Source organism: Dasypus novemcinctus, chromosome 20 (genome assembly GCF_030445035.2).
Source record: "Dasypus novemcinctus isolate mDasNov1 chromosome 20, mDasNov1.1.hap2, whole genome shotgun sequence".
Lineage (NCBI taxonomy): Eukaryota > Metazoa > Chordata > Mammalia > Cingulata > Dasypodidae > Dasypus > Dasypus novemcinctus.
In genome coordinates, this window is record NC_080692.1 from 24766138 (window position 1) to 24775616 (window position 9479).

The following is a 9479-nucleotide window of genomic DNA, read 5'->3' on the forward strand; positions in this document are numbered from 1 at the left end:
TAACCCACATAAGATCGAGACACTGCTGAGCCCAGTGGAAAGCTTATCAGCTCTGTTGTGCTGAACTAGGCAAATAGAAAGCCCTAGAAACAGGAAGTCCCATCCCTGAAGAGGGAGAGGGCTTGTAGGTCTGGGTCACAACCCCCCTAGGATCGCGTGAGGGCTGTCTGGCATCAGAGATGCCTTCTGCCTGGCACTGAGGAAGTGAGCTCCTTCCGGTCAAGCAGCAGAAGACTCCAGACCTCTTGTGGTTCCCAGGCTTGCCACCCGCCTGCCAACTCTCCCAGCTGTGCTCCTCTGGCTAGGGTGGAGGTGGGCAGCAGGAGTTCCCTCTGTCGGGCTCGGGCTTCCTACCCTAGTTCTGCCTCAGTTTTGCTCTGTCTCTACACCACCTTTGTCCTCTCCCCTTAGTTCAGAGCCTCTGGATTGGGGGAAGCCCCAGAGTGCTTGGGGGTCTCCACTGGAGGGTGGGGGTCGGGGAGGGGTTGACTCATTGAAACACCAATCTTCCCAGAAGACGAGAAGATAGGCACAACTGACTCAGGGTCAGGATTGTACGCACACGGCTTTCTCCCCACACACCCTGTTCGACCTTGGCAAATTATTTCTTCTCTTCGAGCCTGTTTCCTAATCTGTACAGTGAAGGGTATCAGATTCCCCGAGTTGCTGTATGTAAGTGTCCAACACGGTGCCTAGCACATAGGGAGTGCTCAGTACAATGCAGCTATTATTTCCCCCAGCTTCGAGATGCCCTTCTCCCAACCCACCGTGTTTCAGGGTGCTGTAAACCTTGCCCACCTTATTCCTGGGCGTCATTGTCCTGGTGGGCAGAGAAGCCGGTCCAAATGTGGAAAGTTCTGGGAAGTTAAAGGAAAGACTGCGGGGATGAGGACCCAGGACCTGCCTGGGGAAGGAGAGGACAGTGGGGGAGGGCTAAGGAGGGGGCGGTGGGGAGACCCAGGACGGAGGAAGTAAACAAGGGGAGAGCCACCACAGGGGTGGAGGGTGATGCTGCTGGGAATCAGCCCCCTCAGACTTTCCACTGCGAAGCGAAACCGTGAGCCCTGGGGTGTGTGTGGGGGGCGGGGGATGGCGAGGGGAAGTGGGCAAGGTGGAGGGAAGGCAGAAGGACAGGGCGAGGGTATCAGAGCAGCAGAGAGGCATCCCCGCTCCTGACAGCCACCTGCCTCCGCTCTGCCCTGCCCCCTTCCCTGGGATACCCCCACCCTCCCCTTGAGCTGCCGGATCCAGCCACTTGGACCCTCCCCGCTCTCCACCGCCTCCCCTCCCCACTCTCTCTAGACTCTCATCCCCCACATCCCTCTGGGCAGAACCCGTCTTTGGCGCTCCTCCCTTTCCTGACCTCCTCCCTTTGGCGGCCTGAGCGTGGCCCGGGCCATCGGGGAGATGGGGGAGGCGCAGATCCTGGTCCAGCTGCTTCTGCAACTGCTCTGGGTGGCTCCAGGTAAGGCGGGGATGGTGGGAGGGTGGACCTCCAGACCCAAGGACAGGGACAACCCCACAGACTCAGGTCTTCAGCTCTTGTGGTGGATCTTTCTAACATCTTTCTTGGGACAGTCATGCCATCCCCCATGCCTCGGTCCAGTGTCCTCCTGGACACGGGAGGGGCAGAAACCTTTGACCCTGGTTCTCCCTCAGGAAACGCTGAGGCTCCTTCTCTAGTCCCTTGGCTCATGGCCCCTCCCCTTGGCCTCTCTTTTCCTCCCCAGTGGAGGCTGCAGAGTCTGGGGCAGAGGTCCCTGTGGTGTGGGCCCAGGAGGGGGCTCCCATCGAACTCCCCTGTAGGCCCAGAACTCCCCTGGGGGATCTCAGCCTTCTGCGAAGAGGAGCAATTGTCACTTGGCAGCATCAACCAGACAGGTATGCACCCCAAAACTGGACAACAGAACCCCAAAATCCAGAGCTACAACCCAACACCCAATCAACCCCATGACCTCTCAGAGCATGCCGCCCGGCCCTCTGTCCCCTTCCCTGAGCTGCCAGCCCTTCTGAAGCCAGAGCCTCGGCCTCACCTGCCCAGGTTCCGTTCTGCTCCTCGCACACCTGCACCCAGAGTGAATGGTGCTGTCCTGGGGAGGGGAGGGGAGGAGCAGGGCGGTTGGAGGTCCAGGGATCTCTTGTCTGGGTGGGCTTCCTTGCCCTCAAACTGAGGCTAGACTGCATTTTCTCCGGGCCGTCTCACCCTAGAATTTCTCAACTCCATTTCTCTCTCCTGCCCAGTGGCCCACCTGGGAGCACTCCCCGTCGCCCCCCGACCCTCGGCCGTGCCTCCCCCGCGGAGCCGGAGCTGCGCCGCTACACGGTGCTGAGCGTGGGTCTCGGGGGCCTGCGCAGCGGGAGGCAGCCCCTGCAGTCCCGAGTGCGGCTCGGGGAGCTCCAGCGCGGGGACTTCTCGCTGTGGCTGCGCCCCGCCCGGCTCGCCGACGCCGGCGACTACAGCGCCGCCGTGCGCCTCCGGGACCGCAGCGTCGCCTGCCACCTCCGCCTGCGCGTGGGCCAGGCTTCGAGTAGGTGGGGGCCGGACGACGGGAGAGGGGCTGGGAGGAGGGAGCCCGCTGCCCGTCGCCGGCAGGCAGCAAGGGGTCGGGCCCGAGGCGCGGTCCCCGAGAACGCGCCCTTGGCCCTGCCGGAAAGCCCCAGGAGGGAAGGGGAGGGCGCGAGCAGCTAGACTGCAATGAGGAAGGTGCCCCCCAGAGCACGTGTGCGGGGGGCCGGCCTTGTGCAGATGGAGGGGTATCCCCCCTTGAGCTCCCCGTGCCCCGTCCGCAGCGGGAGTGCTGTGATGGGGGTGGGAAGGCACGGAGGGCTCCCCCATCTGGGGCCTAGAGTGATTCGTTTCAGACTGTAGCTCAGGGGGTGGACTTAGTGGGGACACTCAGGCAAGGCCTGGAGAAAGCAAAGGGTAGAATTGTCAAGCAAAAGGGGAAAACAGGCAGGAGACCATAGTTTAAGCATCTCCAGGTGCCAGGCGCTGGGCTGGAACCACGGAGGGGAGGACAAAGAAATCTAGTGTGGTCCTTGCTTCCCGGAGCTTCCGGCTTAGTTGGCCGGTGGAGCTGGGAAGGTGTTTCTGGGTGGCCCTGATCACCTTCTTTACCCTTGCACAGTGACCGCCAGCCCTCCTGGGCCCCTCAGGACCTCCCAGTGGGTCATTCTGAACTGCTCCTTCAGCCGCCCTGACCTCCCAGTCTCCGTGCGCTGGTTCCGGGGCGCCGTCCCTGTCCCCCAGTCTCCCCTGCGTCACGCTGCCGGAAGCTTCCTCTTCCTGCCCCAGGTCAGCCCCTCGGACTCTGGGCCCTGGGGCTGCACCCTCACCTACAGAGATGGCTTCAATGTCTCCATCGTGCACAGCCTCGTTGTTCTGGGTAACTCCTCCGGTCTGTCTTCACACTTGACCCCTTTCCGCCCTCCTGGCTTCACCCTTGACTTATGGGTTCCCGAAGCAGATCCTCGGCAACTCGTGTCCCTGCGATGGCTCTGGACCTCTTCCGCAGCCCCTTCCCCCTTTCTCCAGCTGCCTTTGCCCCTTGCAGCTTCCGCCTTGGCCAGCTAGCCTCCCCTGCCAGCCTTTGGTCTCCTGCCCTCCCAGCCCACTTCCGGGGTTCTGAGCATCCTTAGCTCATCCACCTCCTTCTGCTCCCTTGCCTCTTCAGAATCTGACCACCTCCTTCACTATTCTGCCTCCTTTCCCCGCCCAGCGCTCCAACCCCTGTACCTCCCCGCCTCAGCGTTAACGGTGGGTTCCCTTTGCCCCCCCAGGTCTGGAGCTTTCAGCCCCGCTGGCCGTGTATGCTGGAGCAGGGTCCCGAGTGGAGCTGCCCTGCCGCCTGCCTCTAGGGGTGGGGGCGCAGTCTTTCCTCACTGCCAAGTGGGCCCCTCCCGGGGGAGGCCCTGATCTCCTGGTGGCTGGAAATGATGGCAACTTCACCCTTCTGCTAGAGGCCGTGAGCCGGGCCCAGGCTGGGCCCTACACCTGCCGCATCCATCTGCAGGGGCAGCAGCTCAGTGCCACCATCACCTTGGCAGTCATCACAGGTCAGTGCCAGGTGGGGAAGGGGCAGGCCCCATCCTAGCGGAGCTAGGACAGGGACGGAGGGAGAGCTGGCTGGCCACTAGGTGCCAGCTCCAGGGGCTGCCCACCGTGACCTCCTCTTTCCTTACCCCCTTTAGAAAGAAACGAAACTGAAAATCTCCCCTTGAGTCACAAGATAAACGTTCCGCTGTTCTCTAAGGGACTCCCCTGCCCTGAATTGTAGGGACGGGCTGAGAAATTGGACGGAGGGGTGGCAAAAGTTTGAATGGTTCAAAAAAAGTGGAATAGATTTCTGTAATCCTTGTCTACTTTAGGGCCAGGGCTTGGGTTAAAGTTGCAGGAAGTTGCTTGGATTTGGGAGAAGTTAATAAATCAGTCGCTTTGTCAGCAAATATTTACTGAGCAAGGGTTTTCCAGGACAGTATAAAACAGACATAGAAGAAAAAAAAAAAGTGACAAAAAAACACAGAACACTCACAAAGCATGTGGGAATTGATTTGGTAGCAGCCATACAGCTTGACTGCACCTGCAGTCCTAAATAGTAGGACCTCATGGTAGGGGCTTATAATGTGTATTGGTTGAATGAATGAATAAGTTAACAGGTAACACATCTCCTGAGGGCCAGCACTAGAGAGCTCTCCCTCAGCCTCACCCTGAAGTCCGTCTTTTCCTCACACCTACTCCTTTTGCTCTTAAGCTTTCCTGTCACTAGCTCCACTTGTATCTCAGTCGCCCTGAAACCTGGCCCTCTCCTCTGTCCCCTACGTCCAGTCACAAAGCCTACTCGTTCTTTCTTCCCAATGGCCTCTTGAGGGCCAGCTCCTTCACCTAACCTTTCCCAGGCTAGCCCCACAGCCTCTCACTGGACAAGATATTACCACTTTGTTTTACATAGAAGGAAGCTTTCCCAAAGTCACTGGGAAGTGCCAGACTCTGGAGCCTGGCCTCAGGTGTGTGTGACACTTCTCCATTCTTTCCCGCCTGCTCAGATCAAGGCCCTTCACCATGGCTCCCCCCACCCACCCTCTCTCTTACCATCCAGCTTTGAGAGTGCCCTGCTGCCAGATCACTTGGTCGGTTCACTGTTCCGTAACTGTTCAGAAAGGGGGATATAGGACATTGAGTGGGGGACCAAGGCAGGGAACCCCGGGAAGTGTGAAGTAAGTGGGGGCCAGCTCATCTGACTGCTACGGAGGGTTCTGAGCATTTGCATCCAAAGTAATGTAAAAGACTCCGGAGGAGTGTTTATTATGCAGTCCTTCCCTGCAAGTTTGAGTTTGAACAGTGTCCTGAATGTGGTAGGGAGCCTGGAAGGTTTTTGAGCAGGTGAGTGACCTGACCATAGCATTGTCTTGATCAGATTAATTTAGGCATGACCCCCTGATCTCCCCACCTCGACCACTCAAAACTTGGGTGAGTGCAGGGCCATGAGACTTGGGAGCTGAACCTGTGGCATCAAGTCAGGGGGTTGGGCCTCCAAACATCTCATCCTTCTCATTTTTGCAGTGACTCCCGAATCTTCTGGGTTACTCGGCTCCCCGGGGAAGCTGCTTTGTGAGGTGACTCCAGCGTCTGGACAAGAGCGCTTTGTGTGGAGCCCCCTGGACAACCAGGCTGGGAGGAACCGTCCAGGACCTTGGCTGGAGATGCAGGACGCCAGACTCTTCTCCCAACCCTGGCAGTGCCAGCTCTACCAGGGGAAGACGTTTCTTGGAGCAGTGGACTACTCCACAGAGCTGTCTGGCCCAGGTCTGGGACCCCAAAATGCCATAGCCCCAACTCCGGACCAATCGTTTTGATCCCCCTTTCGGACCCCACCCCCTCACGCACTCCCATCCCCATCCTCAGGCCCAGCTCCTTCCTTTCCAGTCTGAGACCCAACCTCCAGCTCTTACCTAGACCTGACCCATTTCTGCCACCATTTAGCCGAATGACCCTGGGCCAGTCCCTTAACTCTCTGGATCTCATTGTCTGCTTCTGTGAAATATGGGAATGTGGCAAGATGTTCTTTTCAGCCCTGACTTGATGCCTAATCCTGTTCTCTCTCCAAAGGTGCCCGACTCTCCGGAGGCGCCCCAGGTGCCCTCAGAATCGGCCATGTCCCTCTCGTACTCATCCTTGGTATCCTACTGTTCCTTGTTGTGGCTGGAGCCTTTGTCTTTCACTTTCGGAGACGACAGGTGAGCCAGGGACCGGCCCCCCACACTGACTCCCGCTCTCCCAGTCCTGGGAGTGCTGTTTGGGGCCTTCCTCAGGAAGATGCCACAGTGACCTTCAGAGCTCCTCATTAGCCTCTGCACTCCAGGGGTGCCTTGTGTGTGGGGACTGATGGAGGGCCTGGGACCACTTGGGGACGGCAAAGGGCCCTGGGAAAGGGGCATAGATGGACTCAGTATCTTTCCTATTTCCTTTCTTTTCATCTTTGTCCTCTTCCCACCCTCCATCTCTCTCTCTCTTTCCCCAGCAGCACCCAAGAAGATTCTCTGCCCTAGAGCAGGGGATTCACCCTCCCCAGACTCAGATCAAGATGGAGATGCTGGAAGAGGAGCTGGAGCCAGAACCAGCGGAAGAACTAGAGCTGGAGCCAGAGCCAGAGCCCGAGCTAGAGCCAGAGCTGGAGCCGGAGCTGGAGCCGGAGCCGGAGCTGGAGCAGGGGCTGGAGCAGGACTGACCTGGAGCTGAGACAGCAGGCAGACCTCAGCAGCTCAGTCCTTGCCCTCCACCCCAGTCCCCAAATAAACTCCCTGTCAGCAGCAAGCCTGAGTCTGGCTCCTTCTTGACCAGGGAAGGCTCCTGTCTTTTCCCAGCCTGTGCGGGCTCCCTTTGCCCACCGCAGCCTCCTGGACCACTTTTCCCAGCCAGTGTCCCTCATTTTCCTCTTCCCTCCTACTTCTTTCCTATCCCTGGCCTCTTTGTGTCTCTTCCTTGGTCTCTCTCCTGCATAGTCATTTTTCTGAAGCTCCAAAAAAGAAGCCCCCTGTTACCACCACAGCCCCCCACCCCCAGCCTTCTACCCACGTGGTAGTGACTGCCCTGGTCTCCTCCGCTCTATCCTACCCCACTCGCAGCTGCACCCCGCACTCGTCCTTGGCCCCCTGACTGCAGGACACACACACACACGCACGCACGGGGTTGCTGCTAGGCCAGGGACGAGGCCTGCCGTGGGTGCTCCTGGGATCAGGCCTTGCAACCTTTCTGGGCAGCTGGCCGAGGTTCCTGCCTGCCTCTGCCCCACCTCCACGGTCCCTGGCCCTCGCCGGCTTGTCTGGTCCCAGGCATGAGAGCACACTGCCACCCAGTGGTCACTGCTCGTCACACCACGGGAGGTCGCCGGGCACGCTGCGGCAAGCCTGGGGAAATGGAACACTGCAGTGGACCAGCGGGCGTGCACCGCCCCGCGTGCAGCGCTGCCGGGCGGGGCGCACTCTCCGTGTTCAGCCTGAGCGTGTGCACCCTAGCGGCTGTCACACGCCCCGGGCTCCCTCCACGAGAAGGACTCAGCAGTGTGAGCCTCAGGAGACAGCCGTGGCCCTGGCAAGGTTATAATCCGAGTCTGACAAAGGGCAGTGTTGTGAACAAAGGCCACACGCGGGGAGAGAAACTTCCAGAGCGACAGAGGCCTGCTGTGGCTTTGCGAGTCAGGAGACTTGGCTGTGTTGCCTGCGTGGGTGCGTCCCTGCCCAGACTCCCAGAGCCTCCATTTCCTCACCTGTGAAATGGGATCATGACAGTAACCCAGCAAAATAGGTTGTTGTGAAGTTCCCACGGTACAAGGGCTTTGCAAACTGTGAAGTGCGCCCTTCATATCATGTGCTTGTCTCTTGTCCGTGCGTGAAGCACAAGGCCTGCTGTAGTCGAGCAAAGAAGGACGTAGAAGATTCCCAAGCTTGCGCCCCTCTGTCTGTCTCTTGGAGGGAACGTTCATGTGGGCCATGTGGACTGTTCTTTCAGCAGAAGCCACTCAGGCCTTGCCCCCAGCGCCCCCCAGTCCGGCGTGGGGCAAGACCTCTGTCTGCCATGCGTGCAGGGCCCTGGACTTTGGCCGCTGATGGCCCTGTCAGGGAACTTTAACCCTGTGCAGGAGAAAGAAAAAAGGTTGAAAGAGAGTGAAAGCCAGCTTGCAGGAGCAGCGTGCCCATGGGGGCCTACCCATGTGCTGCTGCAAACGCCCCAGCAGGTGCTGTAGCGGCCATGTGCAAAGTGACACAAAGGGACAAGCCCTGAGGCCAAAGGCCTGTCCCAGCGGAGACACAGTGACCAGAGGTGAGGGGTGCAGAGAGTGGAGAGAGGGGCACTTCTGCTCTGTACAGCGGCTTAGGGAAAGAGAGCACCCTCTAAATAGTCACGTGTGGAGATCGGAGGCTCTGAGCCTTAGGGGACTGGCCTCTGCCTTGTCACAGGTAGAGAAACAGCAGCACATAAAGGAGGAGGCTCTGGTGCCCTGTGAGGTGAGCGCTCGAAATCCCCTTTAGAAACCTCCAGAGCATCATTCCCACCCTTTGCAGTCAGCAGGGGTAGCTGCTGAGGGGTCCCCTACCCAGCCTTAGTAGAAGAACCTGTGTTTCAGTGGGGCAAGGGTTTCCTGGAAAGTTCTGTGGGTGGCATGCATTTTCCCTTTCTACTAGACAACATCCTACGCCCTTTGGGCTTGTGAAGTAGTCATTGAAGATTCCCTGGGCCCCAGGTAGGGATTTCCCCAAGCTCCTGCAAGAAGGAGGGCAGGCTGGGGTCAGGGGCAGAATGAAGCACCATATGGTTTCCCCATCTCCTAGGAAAGATGCAGGAGGATGAGGGGTTATGTGGGCTTGTGCATCCAGTGCTTCTTTTACTAATTCTTAGCCCCCTTCCCTGTAGGGTCTCTCTTGAGGGGCGACACATTCCTGCCCCTACTCATCTTCCCCTGATGCCCCACTCTCTCCATCCAGCAGGATAGTCTGCAGCCCTTTTGGCATCCTCCTAAGACCTGTCAGGGACTAGGTTGATTCACTCTCTTCTTCCAGCCTTGGAGGGGAAGGGGCACCCAGGAGGCAGAGAGCTCAGGGGGCTCCAATGGATGGGAGGATGATCATAGGTTCTTGATCAGAAGGAAGAGGGATGTGTTAGTCATCTATTGCCGTGCAACAAATCACCCCCAAACTTAGCAATTTAACACAACAAGCACGTATTATCTCAAACAGTCAGGAATCCAGGAGCACTTTAGCCGAGTAGTCCTGGCACAGAGTCTCACAAGGTTGCTGCTGAGCTGCCATCCTCTGAAGGCTTGGCAGGGGCCGGGAGATCCGCTTCCAAAAAGACTCACTTACCTGGCCGTGGGCCTGAGGTCCCAGTTCCTCCCCACAGGGGCCTCTTCCTAAGGCTGCTCACCGCGAGGTGGCGGGTTCCCCCAGAGGGAGAATGTCTTTTGGAACTTAATCTCAGAAGTGAC

General features: G+C 58.7%; 1 protein-coding gene across 3 annotated transcripts; it reads left to right on the plus strand.

Moving 5' to 3' along the window:
• Positions 1–493: 493 nt before the first annotated feature.
• LAG3 (lymphocyte activating 3) lies at positions 494–6811 on the plus strand. Of its 3 annotated transcripts, XM_071210151.1 has the most exons (9): positions 494–1057; positions 1303–1465; positions 1731–1881; positions 2242–2528; positions 3129–3386; positions 3781–4056; positions 5561–5803; positions 6107–6234; positions 6519–6811. In XM_071210151.1, the coding sequence occupies exons 2-9, from the start codon at positions 1408–1410 to the stop codon at positions 6723–6725; spliced, it is 1608 nt and encodes a 535-aa protein (XP_071066252.1). In that variant the 5' UTR covers positions 494–1057; positions 1303–1407; the 3' UTR covers positions 6726–6811. The 3 variants fall into 3 exon arrangements, with proteins under 3 accessions (XP_071066252.1, XP_004448573.2, XP_058138672.1); XM_004448516.4 differs by having other exon boundaries at positions 494–1465; XM_058282689.2 differs by having other exon boundaries at positions 497–1465; positions 6522–6811.
• The last annotated feature ends 2668 nt before the right edge of the window (positions 6812–9479 follow it).

Bases quoted from the DNA above. Each gene is read 5' to 3' on its own strand.
- LAG3 (XM_004448516.4), top strand. From the start codon at position 1,408: ATGGGGGAGGCGCAGATCCTGGTCCAGCTGCTTCTGCAACTGCTCTGG. The intron at 1,882-2,241 runs GTATGCACCCCA...TCTCCTGCCCAG, and splicing joins TGGCAGCATCAACCAGACAG to TGGCCCACCTGGGAGCACTC. The intron at 5,804-6,106 runs GTCTGGGACCCC...CTCTCTCCAAAG, and splicing joins CACAGAGCTGTCTGGCCCAG to GTGCCCGACTCTCCGGAGGC.